At 38.0% G+C, this 20,222-nt stretch overlaps 1 protein-coding gene across 1 annotated transcript in view; it reads right to left on the bottom strand.

Annotated features, from left to right (window-relative positions):
• The window catches only part of CTTNBP2 (cortactin binding protein 2), a gene marked incomplete in the record, with an annotated part of 189,493 nt that overhangs the window by 10,054 nt on the left and 159,217 nt on the right, over window positions 1-20,222 (bottom strand). The window contains 6 exon segments of the mRNA XM_034768791.1: window positions 1,721-1,822; window positions 4,411-4,543; window positions 5,504-5,564; window positions 11,735-11,920; window positions 12,248-12,453; window positions 13,462-13,640. Coding sequence (XP_034624682.1) covers window positions 1,721-1,822; window positions 4,411-4,543; window positions 5,504-5,564; window positions 11,735-11,920; window positions 12,248-12,453; window positions 13,462-13,640 — 867 coding nt within the window.

Here is a 20,222-nt window from a genome sequence, read left to right as displayed (position 1 = left end):
TACTGATTTTATGTGGAACACATTCTGATACTCTGGTGCTAGGCACCAAACGAAACCCTATAGATACGGCAACAGAGATAATAAATGTTCTCATAGCATCAATGGGGAAGCATTATCCCCATTGAACAGACAGGGAGCTGAGGCACAGAGATATTGAGTATCTTGCCCAAAGTCAGTCAGTCAGTCAGACACACACACACACTCTCTCTCTCTCTCTCTCTCACACACACACACACACACACACACACACTTATTTACTTACTTCCTGGTAGAGCTAGGAATTCAGTTCAGATCTCCTAAATCCAGTGCCTCTTCTGGCCAAGAATATACCTTCAATACCCTGTAGAATTGTACTTTAATTTTGTGACACTAGGGAGAATTTAACACTCTCTCTGAGTTGGGATTCCATTCCCAAACCTATCACAGATTTCCTCTGTGGTCTCGGGCAAGTCATTCATTTCAGTTTCTTCATCGCTAAATGGGTGATACACTTCACTGGGGGGTGGTAAGACTAAATTGCTGTGCATAAAATACATTGGAATTCTAGAATGGAAGGCAACATTTATACAAGTAAAGTATTATCAGAGTCTCAGTGTTGCTGCAGAACTCAGTATCATTATGCTACATACTGAATTTTTTAATATAGTAATGTTTTCCCTTTATAGATTTCAAATGGATGTAATTTGCAAAGAATTTAGGTAATTTCCCCCTATGGTTTCTTCAGAAAAATAACTGACATTCAACAAATATACTTATGATCATCCAATTATTTTCTGACTTACAACTTTATGCCCTCCAGTAACAAATCAGCAGCTTTTTGGAACCTAAGCTATCACATGTTCAAACTATCCTGTAGTTAATATTGTCTGTTTACATTTGGACTCTTATTTCCCAAAAGTGGGAGGACCAATTCCAAATGAATTTATTCTTTCTGGGTTTTTTGGTTTCTTATAAGATAGGGTGCCAAGAGAGCAGTGCACTGAAACATACAAGAAGTTCAGAGGGAAAGAAGTTAATCCCCATTAAAAAAAAAAAAAAAGCTGATCTATGTCTTGCTTGCTCAGCCTCCTGTACTATAATTGGTTTCAGTTTCTCAAAATTTCCACCAGCTGGGAGCTTTCCACTCAATGTCAGACTGACTCATTTCTAGTTAGGGAAGACACTCAGGAGTAATCTGGTTCAAACTGGCATATAGTTTGGTAATCACTAATAAGGATGACATAGCAAACCATATTCAAGCAATTAGTGTCAAGAAGTAACAGGAATTTTGACTACTTCAGTTCATTTAATCACTTTAGCTTGTAAGGCTACTATGAAAATGCTGAATGCTAGAAAAGTCCAAATTTCAGAAAAGTTTGATTAAAATAATTGAAATATCATGACTATCTATACTTATCTAGTAGATATCATCTGTAAATATGAAAATCACACATGGGCCAAATGCATACCTGGTTTAATGACCAATGATTTTGGTGGACACATACCAGGGAAAAATTTGGCCCACGGTGCCTGAAGTATGTTTCATAAACATTATTAATCATATCGGTTTACCAACTGGTCAGTAAATACCTTGTCTCTCTAATTAACAGAGAAGTCAAGGCATTTTAATCTTTAATCAAGAATTCAAACATAGATTTGTAGTGAGCTCTAGAAAATCTTCAAAATAGTTTGTACACAGGTATTTTTTACACTCTTACGAAACGTACTGTGCATCCCATACCTTTTGTGACACCGATTTACTTGGATTAGTACTGCTTGCTGAAAATATTGGATCAATTTGAGAGCTTCTGAACATAACCAGCTCATCCTTAGAATCAGCAATCTAAAAGAAAAGAAAACAATATTTTGGAAGTCCTTTATATTTCATTTTGAAGATTCTTGGGGTCTGTTTTTAATGCATGTTTTACTTTGCAAGGGAGATTATGGGAGTTGTGTGTAAACTTCAAAAGAAAGATTAATAAATCCTCACTGTATCCAAGAAAAAAAAGGGAGCCAGATTCATTTAAGTTTACAGAATCATAGAAATGTAGAGCTGGAAGGGACCTCCAGAGATCAACATACATCACCCCTTCTTTCTTGCGGGGGGGGGAGGAGCGGGGGGCAGGGACAAGTCTACCTAGGACCACCCCTGACAGGTGTTCATCTAACTTGTTCTTAAAAACCTCCAATGATGGGGATTCCATAACCCTTGATACCAGTGTTTAACTGTCCTTGTAGTTAGAAAGTTATCCTAAGATCTAACCTAAATTTCCCTTGCTGCAGATTAAGTTTGTTTTACCTTAATTGGAGATAGATAACAGTTGATGACCATCCTCTTTATAATAGTCCTTAACATATTTTCATACTTTACTCCACCTTCTTTCCTCATGCCCAGTTTTTTTAATCTTTCCTCATAGGCCAGGTTTTCTAAACTTTTTAACAGTTTTGTTGCTCTGCTCTGGATTCTCTCATTTGTCCACATCCTTCTTACAGCATGGCACCCAAAATCGGACACAGTACTCTAGCTGAGGCCTCACCAGCACTGAGTAGAGCGAAATAATTACCAATCATGTCTTACATACAACACTCCTGTTAACACACCACAGAATAATGTTTGCCTGTTTTGCAACTGCATCACATTTTTAACTCAGATTCAATTTGTGATCCATTATAACCCCCAGATCCTTTTCAGCAGTACTACTGCCTAGCCACTTATTCCCCATTTTGTAGCTGTGCAGTTGATTTTTTCTTCCTTAGTGTAATACTTTGAATTTCTCTTTATTCAATTTTTACTCAACTTTAATTTCAGACCAATTTTCTAGTTTATCAAGGTCATTTTGCATTCTAACCCTGTCCTCAAAAGTGCTTGCAACCCCTTCCATCTTGGTATCATCTGCAAATTTTATAAGCATTCTCTCTGCTGCATTATCCAAGTCATCAATGGATTCCCACTAGATATATCCTCCCAATTTGACAATGAACCATGACTACTCTGAGTACACTTTTTCAGCCATTTGGGCCCCACTTTATAGTAATTTAATCTAGACAATATTTCCCTAGTTTGCTTCTAAGAACATCATGTAAGTACGGTGTCAAAAAAGTAATTAAATTCAAAATAAATCATGTCTACTTCTTTTCCCCTATCCACTAGCCAGTAGCCCTGTCAAAGAAGGAAATTGGGCTGGGTCAGCATGCTTTATTCTTTGATAAATCCACACTGGTTATTACTTATCACCCTATTATACTCTAAATACTGGCAAAATTATTAAACAATCATTTGTAAGAATCTTTCCAGTTATCGCAGTTAGGCTGACTGACTGGTCTAGAATTCCCGGATCCTCTTTGTTCCCCTTTTTTAAAGATAGGTACTATATATGTTTGCCATTCTTCAGTCCTCTAGGACCTCACCCATCCCTCATGAGTTCGTGAAGATAATTGCTAATGGTTCCAAGATTGCTTCAGTCCTAGGGTGAATTTCATCAGGCTCTGCCAACTTTAATACATCTAATTTCTTTAAATATTCTTCATCTTGTCCTTCCCTATTCTGGCTAGGAAGAACAGTGTCAATGACACCAGCTGCTGTCCCCTAAGCCATGCCTTTTAGGATTGCCACAACCAGTAAATACATTTTAAAAGTGTTAAACCCTGTCTACACAAGGGTTTAAAAATGTTAGTTAAAATGAGTTAGCTAACATGCTTTTAAACCATCTATTTTCCCTAGTCCAGACATGGCCTTGGAGTGAATCCCCACTGAGATGCCAAGGGATTAGCTGGTGCAGCTTCAGTGCATCTGGCTCATAGCATACAGCTGCTAAAACTTAACTTCACAGGGAATTAAAATAGGATTACAAAGCTTTCCACCACAATTATTTCTTGATTAAAAGTTTGTTGGTATCTAAGATCACACAGAATGTGCAATAAAACAAAATTGCTGGAAAGGTTTAAACAACAAGGGAATTGTTTACGGAGATCCTTGAGGGTATAATTAGGTATAATGGGATTATGGTAAGCAAAGTAAGTGTACAATGTGCATCAGAAAAGCTTTATATTCCTATTAGACTATGAAATAGTCTCCCAATGGAAGTAGTGAAAACACAACTGATTCAATCACTTAAAATTAGGCTGGTGAAAGAGAATATGATGTGGAGAACAATAATGCATTGAAGCAGATTATCTGATAGCATTTTAGCTTCTCTAACATTTATGAATCAATACATTTTAGCATCCACTGCAAATTCCTGAGTGTATAACATGACATTTAAGGTTAAACTTTTTATTATGATTTATTTTATTTTTTAAAATCTATCACACATATATTAGTATATTTTAGCCCATCTCCAGTTAATAAAAAATATTTTAAAATCTAAAATCTATTATGGATTAAACAACTACATATGATTATGATGTAAATTATTTAAACCGCAGTGTTACCTTGCTTATATCAGACTCTGATTTGCTGGAACACATACTTTGAAGTTCCTGCACAAGATCTACTTCATCATCAGAACCAAGGGACAGCCTTTGCTCCAGATTTAACACTTTTAGCTGCTCATTCTCTGAAGAGCTATGAAAACAAAACAAGAGACAGGACAACTGAAAGTGGGCTATGGCACACACACACACACACACACACACACACACACACACGGCACTGGGAAATGGTATCATCCTTTCACAAAGATTGTATAACTACACTGTCCATTCAGTAACGCCCCTACTTTAGGATGTACCAACAAACGGAATGGAAATAGCATCCAGTTTAGGCATCAGTAGTTGTCAGTCTTTAATTTTATTGCTTCATAATAGACCCTCTTGTACACAATTTAATCTACTCTCTCCATTGTTTCGCAAAAGATGCTTTTGTGTGACAAGTACAAATGCCATTCGGCAGGAGAGTTCTTCTTTCTTTTGCTTACACCAATTCAACGCTACAGCTATCCTCCCCCACACTCCTTTTTTGGAACTATTCCGAACTATTTAAATTAAAAGGCCACTGCTAGAAACAAAGGATTCTGTGATAGGCAAAGATATGAATTTCAGATCTGGAGTTGTCTCTTGCATATGGTAGCACAAAATGCAGTCCCCTTGGACCATTTGCTCAGTAACTACTTAAAGATATTCCATATCATTTATACAAACTTCAGATTTCCATTCAGTAGGCTGAAATAGCCAGAGGGTCTTCTTTGTACACCTCTGGATTAAAAGACAGCCTTCTGCTTTTTATAAGCCAAAGTCAGAGGAGTTTTATATAATATTCCCCAATTTCTAGAAAATTCTAATAATAAAGGAACATACTCTGTGGCAAGGTTTGAGCTACTGAAATAGGTTCTAAATTATAATTAAAAGCCTCCAATCCCCCCCCCAAATTAGAATTAAAAAGCCTACACTTCTTCAGCTCTGAAACCAAAAGTAACCATATCAAACATAAACCTTTCACTTACTCATAAAAGTGAACTGGTTTTTGACACAGTAGTATCTGTGCTCTTTGAAAAGTGTGCTAAAAGAAAAAAAACACCTGACTTACTTTTTGATAAGAGAAGCCATTTTGTTGCAATTTTGTTGCAACACATTCTTTCTTTTTATACCTGCACGAGAGGGGGGAAGTTAACTTGTTAGTACTCAGCATAACTCTATTGTTTTCTTCATTTTAAAAGCTGTAATGAATAGGTAAAATATATTCCTATTTGCTGATCATCAGCTATCATCAGAGCACAGCACGCCCCCTGTGTCCTGTCAAGATCACGTTAAGGCTCCATGGCACTATTGCAATGGCACAAAGGGGTCTGAGTGGGGCCTGATATAGGTAGTCTTTCCCCCACCAAGTTCTGCCAACACAGCGACTACTGACACTAGTATTGGTCCTCTCAAAAAGAAGGAAACCAACCAATTCATCATTACTTGTTATCAGAGTGAGCATTTGAACTCAGAGGTGAAAGGCCATTAAAATGAAATCCACTGTCCCATTTTGTCTCAGTTTCCCTCCAAATGTTTATTCTTAATATACGTTACCAAGAGTGCAAAAGGATCCTTACATACAAGATATGACACCAATAACCTTATCACCCTGAGCTGTGTTCACATCAACTCTCAAAAACTAAACAGGATTAGATCTGGTCAGAATTTGGATGGAAGACTACCAAGCAAACCCAGTCTTCTTTAGGAAGTGGTAGTGGCAATTCAGAAATAGCATTCTTTCCCCAGAGTCAGTACTGAACAAACCAATATCTTAACATAGGGTTAGGGGGTATTGTGCTGCTGGGATGGCCATCTCTTTTATTTAAGACATAAAGCAGAGGTTAGACCTCTCACTTGTGGACATTAAAAATAGCATGGTACTTGTTACCAGAGTAGGAATGTTATGCATAATAGGTTATCTAAATTACACCTTCAGAAATTTCATTCTGGCTGCCTAAAATCCTCCCTGTAGTTTCAGTTGTATAGGGTATTCTTCAGTTTTATTTCTGAACTAGTGTAGAATCTTGCTGTGGGCTGTTTTTTTATTTATAATTTTTATTATTTTTTCCAAATACAACAAATATACCAAAATAGCAGATTCAAAAGAATACAAGTAGCAAATAAAGAGGGTTAAGATAAAGGGAGAGGAGGGGAAGCAACATATCTATCTTCAGGGTCCACAGTAAATCACAGACCTCTAAAAAGTCAGCCAATGGCTTTAAATTTTTCAGACATTCCTTTTTTGCACAATGCCAGTTTGTTTGTTAGCTGCAAGGACAGCCATATCACTGAGCCTGGCATCAATATTTGGTGTGAATTGATTTTTCCTTTTTTGCAGTATTGATTTTTTAGCAACATAAGCTGCATGTTAGAACCACGCTGCCTTGTTACCAGGTAATCTTCCCCGGGTACTAGGAGCATATCCAAGAATGAAACTTAAGGGGGAGGGCTCCATCTTAGCTTTCAATATCAAACTGGTTCAACCTGAATCCAAGGAGGAGTCTGTGTACTCACATCTAATAACCACAAAGATGCATTAATTAACAAAAAGGAGATATCAATAATTTTCCAAGCTGGGAAAAAGAAATCCTCACAGAGTCAGGGAGACGTAATTTGTTCAGATCCCAAATTACCTGCAACCCAAAGGAACGTTCTTAAAATATCATTGAATTTCTTAAAAACAATTTGAGGACTAGAAATAGGGACATAAAATTCTAGGAAGGACATTCATTTTCAGTATATTAATTTTACCCCACACATTCAGGGTTAACAAACTCCATCTCCCCAAATTGTTAGCCATTTGTACAGTAACTGGTTATATATTTGTCTTAGGGATGTCCTGAATATTTTGGGGAATCAGTATTCCTAAATACTTCATAGAAGAGTATTGCCACTGAAAATCCCAATTTGAGAAAAGGCCTTTGTGAACATATATGTTAATGCACAAGATTTCTGATTTACCTTAATTAATTTTATATCCTGAATCTAAACTTATTAACAGTGGTTAGAAGGTTAGGAATGATAACCTTAGGCGTAGACACAAGAGCATCATCTGCATAGAGCATAATTTAGTGTTCTGTTTGGCCCACCCTGATACCATACATATTTTGATTTGTTCAGATGGCAATGGCTAAAGATTCTTGAGCTAAATCAAACAGAAAAGGAGAAAGGGGGCAGCCCTGCCTCATACCTCTCTGTGATGGAAATGGGGCAGAAATGATACTATGGGTAACTACCCTGGAAGTTAGATTGGAGTATAAAAACTTAATCCAAGAAATAAATACGAAGAAATAACCTCTACCTCGATATAACGCTGTCCTTGGGAGCCAAAAAATCTTACCGCGTTATAGGTGAAACCGTGTTATATTGAACTTGCTTTGATCCGCCTGAGTGCGCAGCCCCTCCCCCCCCCGGAGCACTGCTTTACTGCGTTATATCAGAATTCGTGTTATATAGGGTCGCGTTATATCGGGGTAGAGGTGTATATACCAAGTCCAAAATTTTGCTAATATGTTAAAAAGGGTATGCGTTGAAAAGCCTTTTCAGCATCTAAAGAAATAACAGCTAAAGGTTCTTTAGCATCTCTCTAAGTGGCAAGATCATCAATCAGTTGATGCAAATTATCGGAGCCATGTCTGTTATGGAAGATTTCCAACTGAATTTTTACAAAAAGTTCTCTGAAACTTTAACAGCTACATATTGAACATGTTCAGTGAGACCAAGAATGAGCAAACTCTCCTGCCTACTCTAAGTGAAACTGTAATTACAGTTATTATTAAACCCAAGAAAGACCTTGGACTATAGTAATTATTGTTAGCCTTTTGCTTAAGTCTGTATGCTGACAGCTTGCCAGCTCTCTCGCCAGATTCCCAGTAGTTTTGCTTCAAACTTAATAAAGCAAGCTGCCTTTTGGGACAGAAGTGTATTGATTTAAATTCTGTGTTCTCTCCATGTCTTTTTATAGGTGGCATAAGAGATGGTATGGCCTCTGATGAAGGCTTTAAATGTTTCCCAAAGTGTGGCAGCTGATGAAGTGGTGGGGGCATTTTTTTTTTTTTTAAAGTTCTAACTCTTGTTGGAGAGAGTTAACATGTGATGTATCAAACAGCGGAATGGTATTTAAGCTCCACATTTTAGTTAGGGGTACATATTCTGGATGCCTAACAGACAAATGTATATAGGAGCACAGTCAGCTATAACAATACCACAAATGCCATAATCAGTGAAAGAACTGATCAAGTCTTCTGACACTAAGAAATAGTCCAATTCTGAATATGTTGAATGAGCTGCAGGAAAACAAACAAAAAACAACTACTATAGTCTCTGGCCATAGGATTAGCCAATCTCCACACATCTTGTAAACCTAAATCAGTCATGTATGTATGGAATACCTGACAAGTAATCATGTTTTTATATGGAGATGGAGCAGATTTATCAAGGACCGGGTCTAGTGTTTCGCTGAAGTCTCCAGCTCTAATAACAGAATGGTGACCCATGTCATTTATATTCATAAAAAAATTATGAACAAATTTGGGATCACCCTGACTTGGCTTGTGGAAATTGGCAAATATGATTATAGAATTGCTAATTTTAGCCTTGAGGACAGTAAATCTGCCTTCCCTGCCAGAACTTGTGCTCAGAATATTTACAGTCAACTTTTTATGTATTAGTATAGCAACACCCCTCACATAGAATTAAAACAACTAGAAATCTCTATTCAGTTTACAAGCTTCAAGTTCTGTCAGATGCGTCTCCTGGAGAATTGCAGTGTCAATGCTCTATTTTTAAAGGACTGAATATTTTTTTTTCTTTTAACAAGGTTATTAAAACTTTTTATATTCCAGGAGAGACATTTAATTACTGGAGCCATCATTGTTAAAATATAAAGCTGCTTTGAGAATAAATGAGAAATTTGCAAATTTTCCTGAGTAGCACACAATTCTTACATATCTAAGCAACGAAAGTTATACAGCCCAGGGGTAGGATGTCACTTCCCAGTACATATTCTACAGGAGTGAGAAGGAAATTCCCAGCATGGGAGGGTAAACAAGACGGAGGACAGAAAGAGGAATTAAATAATTAATTAAAAAACCCAAAATATAAAATATAGTGGTGAGAGAAACACACATTAGTTCCATGAAATCACAAAGAAGAATCTGTTTAAACTGTTCAAAAATATACACTTGACACCCAAAGGGAAACCGGATCAGGTAAAATGTGGACATCATCACAGTCCCTGGGGCCCCAAACATTACAACTATACTAATCACCCATTACCGACCAAAAAAACAAACAAACACATATCAATCAGTTAGCACCTATCAACTTATTTAGAGCAGCCATATCAGATCTCAGAGAACAATACATAAATTCCATACAGTCGAATCATTCCATATATGTCTCCTCTTGCGAGGGAGGAGTTTGCAGATTTTTGAGGTATTTTTCTGCCTTCTGGGGGGACCTGACTGATACTATCATGTTGCCATCTTTAATATTGAGCATTGTTGGATATTTAATAAAATAATTCTAGTCCATCTTCTTAGCCAAATTCTGTGCTTGGTTAAAAGCTTCCCTCACTGTAACCATATCACAGGCATAATCTTCAAAAAGCAGTATTTGAATGGCTGGTTCTCCCCCAAGAGCTCCTTTTTTTTTTTTATTGATTTTTGCAATATAAGGTCCTTAAGTGGTAAACTTCAGGAACTTCACAATCAGTGCTCTGGGCTGACCTCCTGGAGCTGTCAGGGAGGTCTATGGCCCGGTGTGCCCACTCTATTTCAAAACAAAAATCTACCAGCAGATCCAACAATTTACTTAGGGACAAATTCAGAGGGTTTGCCTTTCCTTATTCCCTCAGGGACACCCACAATTCTCAGGTTACATTGTGAGCCACTGTCTAGATCAATTAGCTTAGTCTTAATAGTCTGGATATCATTACAGTTCTTCATAGCCTGTAATTTGTTCTCTTTGAGACTATTTCCCCATTCCATCTGGATAGAGTGTGTAAGGGCACTCTGAATCTGAGGCACGGTGGTAGGATAGAAACTAGATTTAATTTCAACAGTCTCTGCAGCCATCTGTTGTAATAAGCCATCAGTTGCGTTCCATCAGATTCAGGCACCATTTTGTTTGCAGAAGTGGGGAGGCAGATCTCTGTTTTTTCAGTGCTTTCAGATCTGGAGAGGACGATGCAGAGCTAGAGGGCATCTTGGGGGTTTCAGTAGTCAGGCACAATATTTCTAGGGGTTGGATGGTGGGGTTTAGGGGATGATGTTCAGGGATTCCCGTGGACTACTTCAGAACTCAAGCAACCTTCATCAACCTGGGTTGCAGCACCCTCTGGTGTCCTCTCTGTGTGCTGTTTAAAGAATGCTATTTTCCATTCCAGAAGTGGTTGATTTTGCATATGGATTACGCAGGCCCTGTATAGTTTATCATTAACCATTTACTGGCTGATCTCTGATCTCTGGGTGACAGGCATTATAAATGTATAAATGCCACTTATTAATTATATCTGCCACACTATTGTAGTTGCATCAAACCAGTTATCATATAAAGTATCAAGCAACTATTAATTAGCATACTTGAAATTATATAGTAACCTCTTAGAACCTCTACAATACAATGTCTTTCCCTACATGAACTCTGGATTTTTTAGATTTATTTTTGGCAATGAAGAGGAAACCTTAGAAAAAAGCCTGCAATTTAAAATCCAGAGACTTTTGCCCATCTCATCATTCTGAGGTAGAGGAAAGAGTGCCACCAACTGCATCGCCAACATCATTTCCTACAGTCCCTATCTTATTCTTTGGAGGTCTCCCATCCAAGTCCTAACCTGGCTTGATTCTACTTAGCTGGCAAAAGCGAAAGGATCATAGAATGAGAAAGTATGTCTCATTTTTATTATTTCTATTATAACCATTTACATTATTGTTGTGTATATATATTAAAAGGGTGCAAAACAATGAGATTATTTAACTGACTTGCTTACTATGTCATTTAACACTTTATGTGCTATTAATAACAGGAAAGACATTTAACCAGAACAAAAATAAATTTAAGTAGGCTATTTCAAAAGCACCAGAAAAAGGGCAAAAGAGCTGAACAATTTTCAAAAGAAGTGAACATTAAATGTACCTTGTTTTTGCTGAGAATTAAAAGGAAGTTCAAACATGAAAAAAATAAAAACCATTTTCCTTCCAGGGTCATATCTACTCATCTCAAAAACACTCCCACTCCCCCCGCCCCCCAATCACAAAAGACTAACATGTTTTCTGTGGCCCAAAATAACAAGCTTTACCTTCTGTATTTGCCTCCTGCTTATTCCATGATTGGGAAGATGAATGGCCTGACTTCTTACGAGGACTTGTGCTCACCTTTCTCCAGGAAGCATTCTCTCCTCTTTTCTTATTACAATTTTTATAGCTTGAAACCATGGCTAAGGGGAAATTTCCTCCTTTAAAGTCTGCTATATATCTATCCAGATCTGAAACAATATTAATACACATTTTAAAAAAATACTGATAGTGCACTGCAACCATAGCAGTGATATGCAGTTAGCAAAGAAATAACATGGCCTCTAGGATTTCTCATTAATATTCCGTTCAATGGGATCAAACTCTTTTAATCACAAGACTTACCGTATTTGTGAAATTACTATGCTATGTACTGACATCTTTTCTAACGTGCTTTGAAATATCCTGATGAAAAGTGCTACATTTATTTTTAAAAAAATCATTAAATAATGTTAATCCTGCTTAAGAAATTCCAGTATACAACTGCTTGCTTTCTAGCTGAGCTTGTTCACTGTTACCTGTTCGTGGAAGAGGACAGCCATGCAGAACAGCTTTGTTTAGCAAGATACTGAGAGCTGCTTTAACCACAGCCTGTTGGCCTTGACTAGGATTTTTTTTGGCTGCTGTTTGTCCCAGTGCAGACGGTCTCTTCACAGAGGCTCTGGAGAGTATTGCTTCTTGAACTCTGGGAGCAATGACAGTGTTCCATAATTTGGACAGCCACCTTGAAGCATACAGAAAACTTTAGAATCAGGACAAGTTAACAAACATGTTTTACACATATCTTTTTTATTAAAGATGACTTACAAGTAGGGTAGGGGAAAAGGATTTTATGCCTTTAATTTATTTTTGTTTTAACATTAGAAACCGACATCTTTGGATAGCCTGACCGAAAGAGAAAGTGGCTTTCATTTTTATTTTTGTTAAAAATTTAACTCAAATGCTTGTCCAAAGAGTTAGAAGAAAAGTGGTTTCCATTAAAATTTGATATCATCCTTCCTTCATTTGTCGTCTGTCTGAAATACCCTCCCCTCCCCAATCAGCGCAAGGCAGAGGGATGATGTTTGGTCAAACTAAAATGCATGATGCCCAAACTCCCAAATAAAGGGGAGGAGGGAGAGCTGGAGCAGCCCCTTCTCTAATATCAGTTACATAGAGAAATGTGCATGCAGGCAGCTGCAGGAGCTAGGCAGAGGAGACTGGAGCCAGGGTCAGGCAGGAACTGGAGGAGACTAATAGCGGCATTAGTGAGAGTGTAGGAAAGCAGGCTGGACAATATGTGTGGAGGAGTTCTGTATGAATATGCCAAGTAGCCGGATTAGTGCACAAAACAAATATGAACTGAAGATTCATTAACTGTCTAATGTAGCCATGCAGTGTGTTTTAGACTGACAGCCATGAATCACAAATAGTTTAGCTATTTCCCTATTCTTTAGTATTAATCACAAACATGTTTTCAAAAGTGTTGGAACATGGGCTCCTTTCATTTAACATTCCAAACAATTGTGACATTTTCAGGAAACTTTGTATGTTTTCTGCACAATTTTACTGGCTGTTTAATTTTAAGCTGTGCACACAGTAGTTTTAATAACTGCAATTAAAAGATGATACTTCTATTTTCAAGATCATAAAAATATCATTGGATTTGGGGAACACATGATCATTGTGTTCATAAATATTTTTAGTACCTCACTATATCTTAACATTGGCAATCAGGGAATATAAATCTTACTTCACTGTGATTTGGCCATGCCCAGGCTCCACCGGACAAGAGAAGAAATGTTTTGGCCCTATGAGTGCTTCAGGTGCACCTAAACGGGATAAGCAGGAGTTCAGCTGGTGCCAAACGGCAAGAATCCAGTCTATGATCTTGCACACTGGATCCCATGGAGGGGGCACTTTACCTCTGAACTATAAAGACAGAAAAGACAAAGGGTTTGACATAATTTCATACCATTATCAGGAAGGAAAGGGGTTGGCTCTTTAGCACGTTGCCCATTGTGAAAATCAGATACATTTAAAAAACACTTAATAAACCTCAACTAAATAATCAGGAAAAGAAAGATTAAGATGACCAAATCTTCATCAAGTATCCTGAACTGCTGCGTTAAATCTTATTACCTTAAACATATATTAAACACATTTTCATAGAAACAAAGAGCTCAAATAACTTTGAGAACACAAAGAAAAAAAGCTCCAATGATCTAGAACGTGCAAGTTACACACACCACACACACACACACACGAAAGAAGAAACAAAGCACAATGATATAAATAATAAAAAGCTTATATATTCCTACAAAGAATAACCTACAGATGACTGATGCTACTGTTTAGTAACCTCACTTTGACAAGCTGCGACTTACACAGATTTCTAAAACATACAGGTTTTTTTTAAATAAATAAGAGTGATACATTTGAGAATAACATTTTTCCTAAATTAACATTTCATGATATCTGTGCATCTGGACTTAAATAACTTGCAAGTTAGTATTCCTAGTGAAAATGAAAAATCTGTGAAGGTGCAAATCCCTATGAAGCTCAGGTGCTAAGATCACATGAAAGCTGAACTATCTTGTTGGCTCTGGAGGGTTTATATTCAGAATGCAAAACATGTGTTAATTTTAAAATCACATGCAGTAAAACACTTGGTTCTCATAGGATCACAATCTCTTCCTAGTGCTAAGAAATTAAAAAATTAAAATCGCCCTCCTCTTTGTTTAACAATATGCCCAAATAAAGATATGCATTATGATTATTTTATATTGTCCCACAATATGCATCTGATTGTGTATGGCAAAGATTCTTTGTTTTCAAATTGTAGGCAAGATTGGACTCTTGGCATTACCAAGTAATTAGAAAAATATTTTCCACCAGTTAAATTCATTTTAGTCACAACATGTAACTAAAGTAGACAGATTCTTTACTATGTTATTCATAAGGCTGTAAGAAAATCACAAGCCATGATTTTGTTGCGGTCAACTGCTACTTTCAACATTCGCCACAACTTTTTAGCAATGCCACTCACTCAAATATGGCCAGACTCCCCTCCATCATAACCTGGTAGGGACAGTGACAGTGGTGGAACAAGGAAGACGATGGAGCCTGGCCAAGCTCTCTGGGGAGCTCACCCTGCTTTCTGCCCCTGGCTCCACCAAGCGCTGCCACTTCCACTCAGCCCTGCTGGCCTCACAGTATGCCCAGATACAGTTCCAGCTCCACCAGGTGGTGTGTATTGGGCCTGCTCTGAGCAGGAGCAACTCCTGTTAGTCACTGAGGACTTTGCCTTCAGTGTCTCTCCACCCAATCCAGGGGAAGGCTTATGGAGGCCTCAGTGAGTGGGGATGGGTGGGGGCTGAGGCTTGTGCCTCCGAAAAGGCTGACACTAGTGGTGTCAGCCACCCACAGGGCATCCACAGATCTCTGAGCTGGGGCTGGCTCTAAGGCGCAGGGGATTGCCCCCCCATCTCACTCTTCCTGGGGTCTGGAGGAATGGGTGGAGGTGTTATCCAACCCCTGTTGTAGGGTGAAGGACCCTACTGCCAACTTGACATCTAGTTAGTTACAAAACACGAGTTTAGTCCTACACAATGCCCCACCTCCCATCCACCTGCACCCCAAACCACAACTTTAACAAACGGCGGCCATAACTTTTGGACCAAAAAAAAAAAAAAATTAAAAAAAAATCACAACTGAGCTAGAGAAGTGTGTTTAAGGGGAGTCTTGATGGTTCAGCAGATGGTCATCTACTTTCATTTCTAGGCAGCCTCTCATTTTTAAATTGTTAGATCAAATGTAAGTTAGATTATTAGTGACTGGAAAATACTGACAGTTAGTGGATAGTCTCAGTCCAATTTTTCCAAAGAGAGAGGTCAGTTTCACAAATACCTCTACACCAAATACAACTATGAGAACTGCCAACCTTGGAGTATGTCTAGCCAAGGAAAAATGGTCATGGAGGGAATAAGTCCCACCTTCTTTGTTTAGATAATTTAATGCTGTTACATTATCTGTCACAGACTGAAGTATTCTGTGTTCAATCTGAGGCAGAAATGACATTAGAGCTAACCTGACTGCTCTCAGTTCTAAGATACAGATATGTATTCTTTTTATTTGGTGACCACACAGTTATGATTAATAGCCCCCATCACAGTGTAGATGCATCAGAGATAAGTACTGCTGATGGTAGAGGAAGATTGAAAGGTATACTCATCATTACATTTAGAGCACATGTCCACCACATCAATGCTGTTAACACCTGCTGTGAAGTTATCAATTTGCAATTCACATTGTTTAAGCTTGGTTTGTAATTTCTTGCTAGCCAGTGTTGCAGGTTTCACATCCAAAGACAAGCATATGGGGTCACTGAGGTGACTGATGCTAAGAGACCCAGTACCCAGAGAAAAAGGGTATTGACTTATCTTTTCCCTGCCTCATTGGTTCCATAGCTCTTGCTTTCAGAACTGCCTCATTTTGATCAACATGACTGGATCCAAAAAAGAATGTCTCCTTATTCTACCATGAGAATCTGTACCAGATGGGTCTTTCTCATGTGGACTAGCTCTTTGCAAAGAGGCTGACACCAATGAGGACTAAATGCTCATGTTTGCCTCAACAGTTGTGTCCTTTTGTAGTGGATTGGCTCTGGAAACAGAGACTAACACCACAGTAGTTTTCCTCTTTGGATCTTTCCCACTTATAGATCCTTTAATACTTGGTACCAAGGTGGAGGACTTGTTCTTCTTTCCTGCAGACTTGCCTAGAGCTGATGCTGGTCACTGAGACTTGTTTGAACCCTGTACTCACTCACTCAGTTCTGGGTGGTTTTGCTGACAGTGCTTCTTGTAATAAAATTGCTTGAAGTCTGTTTTGTCTCCATTTATTATAAATGTTGAGCAAACTGAGCATTCTGAAGTTGAGTGACCCTCATCCAAACATGCCAGGCATTTGGTACATGTGTCAGGTGCTAGAAACACTGCCAGACATGACACACAACTTTTAAAACCAGGCTTTCTAACCTTTGGTTCCTCCATCTCAAAACCAAAGATTTACAATTAACTTAAACTAATACTATTTAACAAACTACTAATTCTAGCTATAAAATAATTAACTAGCTAAGAAGGTAGAGGGCCATAAGATCCCTGGAGCATTTCCTGATCTGTTCAGCTGGTCATAGTTGGAAGGAACTGAGGTGGCTGGAGCACCATGTCCCTTTTGTACCCTTGCCCTGGAACGTTCAACATTCACTGATGGGAGAGGCGAGGGAGGTATGTAACCGTTCCAATAGTTGCTGCTAACTAGGGTTCTACTGTTCAGCTGCACCAGTTGGAGAATCTCATGAATGGGAATATGCATAGGACACTTAAAGAAGAAACACAAAATATTTCAATTAGAATATCATGCTGTGGTGCCTCATGGGAGTTGTAGTTTGGTTTCCCTATGTCCCCATTCTCTTTGATGGGCTGGCACTCCTGCTAGACTACATCTCCCATGATATACCATAGCCAGAGACTGAGGATGCAAATGGTTTCCTCAGCATGAGGAGAGATCACAGAGCATCATGAGAGATGTAGTCCAACCAAGGAGCTCAATCTCTAGAAGAAATTGGGAGCAATGAAGTATCATGGCAGCATTTCCAAATTGAATTTTTTTTTTTGCTAAAACATTTTATTCTTCAATTTTTCTCACTGAAAAGTCAAAATTGTTCCCCTTATCTACCTTAAGTTTTTAAACTTAAGGTAGATAGGGCAAGTTGTGAGAATTAATTGATCATGGTCATCCCTAGAAGGCAACCGCAGTGTGTTAGTCAATCTGAAGACTAACTGAAATCAATTTTGTTTTCCATACAAATAGTTTAACATATTTATGTACAAATAGAAACAGAAGTTGGGAACAACAATGTGGAAAAAATATCTTTAAGAAGTTACGTTATTTTATCAAATTATTATTTAGGAGGACTCAAAAGTGACAGTTCCACAAAGTGACATACTATAAATATATTTATATTTATGACAGTTTGCTACTATTAAAATTTTAATTTAATTCTGTTTTGCTTTGTTTCCCAATGTACTGCAACTATTTTTTTTTGCAGTGTATTTACCCTGAAGATCCATTTTGTTCATGCTCTAGGGATACCTGTATTGAAAATCAAGAGCATTTCATGCAGAAAGGATGGCAATAGAGCATGGAATCCTAAAGACCCAATATAGGTATTTCAACCAAGACATATTTTTTGTTTTAAGGCAGTAGATAAAAAGGAATTATTTTCGCGAGAAAGAATCTTTTCTTCTAAATCTAACTACTAGATAACTCTGTGATCCAAAACTATATTTGCAGCAAACATTTGCAAATTCCTGTAAAGATATTGGGTGAAATGCTGCCCCATTGAAGATAGTGACAAAACTCACATTGATTTGAACAGATCTGTACCAGATGCTTGATTTGAACTCATTTTCTAAAACAGATTAGAAAAAATTCAGATTGTCAGAAACAGAAAAGCATATTACCAATTTGTTTTCATTAACAGTTATGCACACTGTCATACAGCATTAATTTATATAATATTAATTTATATGCATATTAATAATATGCATCCGAAGAAGTGGGCTGTAGTCCACGAAAGCTTATGCTCTAATAAATTTGTTAGTCTCTAAGGTGCCACAAGTACTCCTGTTCTTCTTTTAGCATTAATTTATGATTCTATACTTTTAAAGTTAGGGACAAGTAACAATGGCCTGAATCTCACAAACTGCATTCTTCACACAAAATGAGTAGCGCACACCCAACTCTCATATGCACCATCTGTGCACTAAAGATCACTGCTATGTCAGGAACTAAGCTGCCAAGGAGATGACCAGTGACCAGATCCCCTGATGACCAGTGGCATCAGAAGTCAGAAGCAGATGGGGAGCCTTTTAGAAGTAGATGCTGTCAGGCTACTGGTAGTCACAGGCCACCCAAACTCTTCAGGTTTTGTTGCTTGCTGAAAAACGGCTTAGAACCCTTGGTGATATTGTTGAGGCTAAGAGTTCTGTGCTGAGTAGTACTGAGCTCCCTTGAAGCCAACCATTAAGGTGAAAGTTGTCTAAGAAAGGCCTTCCCTTCTCCAAAGGAGGGACTAAAGGAGCAAGACACAGAACCACAGGAATGCAGTATGGCCTCTCTCTCCTTCACTCTCTGTACTATGGCCTCCTCCTCCTCCCAAACAAGTTATCTCCAGTGTAAGACCAGTCCTAGAGATTTCTCCAGGTATAATCTGGAAACCTGCAGCCAAGCCAACTAACAGGTATCCAATCCTAAAGGTTGTTTTATGAAAGAGGGTTTAACACTAACCACTATGTGGTTTAGGAACCTACGTCCCATTTTCAAAATTGATTGAGACACTTTGGGCCAGACTTTTAAAGGTATTCAGGCACCTAAAGATGCAGACAGGTGCCTTTAAAAATCTGGCCTTTAGGAGCTTAAGTCACTCTTGAAAATAGGATTTAAGAGCCTTTTACCTTTTACTCCTTGTCTTTACTCTCTGTGTAAATATAATCTTCATCATCAATGGCAGATACTACTAAAATACACTACTAAATTTTAATCCACAGACCAAAAAAAAAAAATCACAGAAATTCACTTATTAAAATAAATTTGAAGAGTTCCGTTGCACTGTAAAAATAAACAACAATTCACACAGAAAAAAGTATTTGAAAGGAATTAGCCTTTTGAAATAAGTAATTTGAGGAAATTCACAATGGTTAGTGAAACTATTTAAGGCTTCTCTGTCAATTTTAAGCACAAGTGGATTTAGCAAGTAGGGCATCCCACATGCACCACTTTTAGCATCAGAATGATTTGTCTGATTTAAAAAGTTATATAAGTATGGTCTGTCTGTCTAGGAACTTAACTTATCCTCATCAGCACAACATCTCAGAACCTCAAAATCATTAATAGATTTTATCTTCAAAACACCTCTCTGAGGGAGGGAGGTATTATTCCCATTCAACAGATAAAGGGAAATCAGGCACAGGGGTAAGACTGGTGATTTAACCAAGATCATTCAGGAAGCCTGTAGCTGAACCAGGAATTGAACAATAGGTCCTCTGAATTCCCTACCAGTTAGGTCATCTTTTCAACTCCTTTGGCAACCTGTTCTTCTTCAAGCTATCCAAGATACTGCTGCCAAGATTATCTTCCTTTGCAGATATTCTGACCAAGCTCCCATCCAATCCCCCCATATTTCTCAACTCTGCAATGGCTGCCAACTTATTAGTATTATCTGTTACCAAATAGCTTTCAAAGAATTCCACAACTCTGCTCCTGCCTATCTTTGCCCTTATTCCCACCTGCTTCTTAATACTCAATTTTTTCTCCTCTTCTTGTCTCTTTTTCCTACTCATGTACATCTTACTGCATACTGCCTTTCAGCTCAGAATAAACTTCCAATTTATAGAATCATAGATTCTTAGGACTCAAAAATGACCTCAAGAGGTCATTGAGTCCAGTCCC

The sequence above is a fragment of the Trachemys scripta genome, chromosome 1 (assembly GCF_013100865.1).
Source record: "Trachemys scripta elegans isolate TJP31775 chromosome 1, CAS_Tse_1.0, whole genome shotgun sequence".
Classification (NCBI taxonomy): domain Eukaryota; kingdom Metazoa; phylum Chordata; order Testudines; family Emydidae; genus Trachemys; species Trachemys scripta.
The sequence above is the reverse complement of the archived record's forward strand: the minus strand, read 5'-3'. Positions and strand labels throughout refer to the sequence as shown.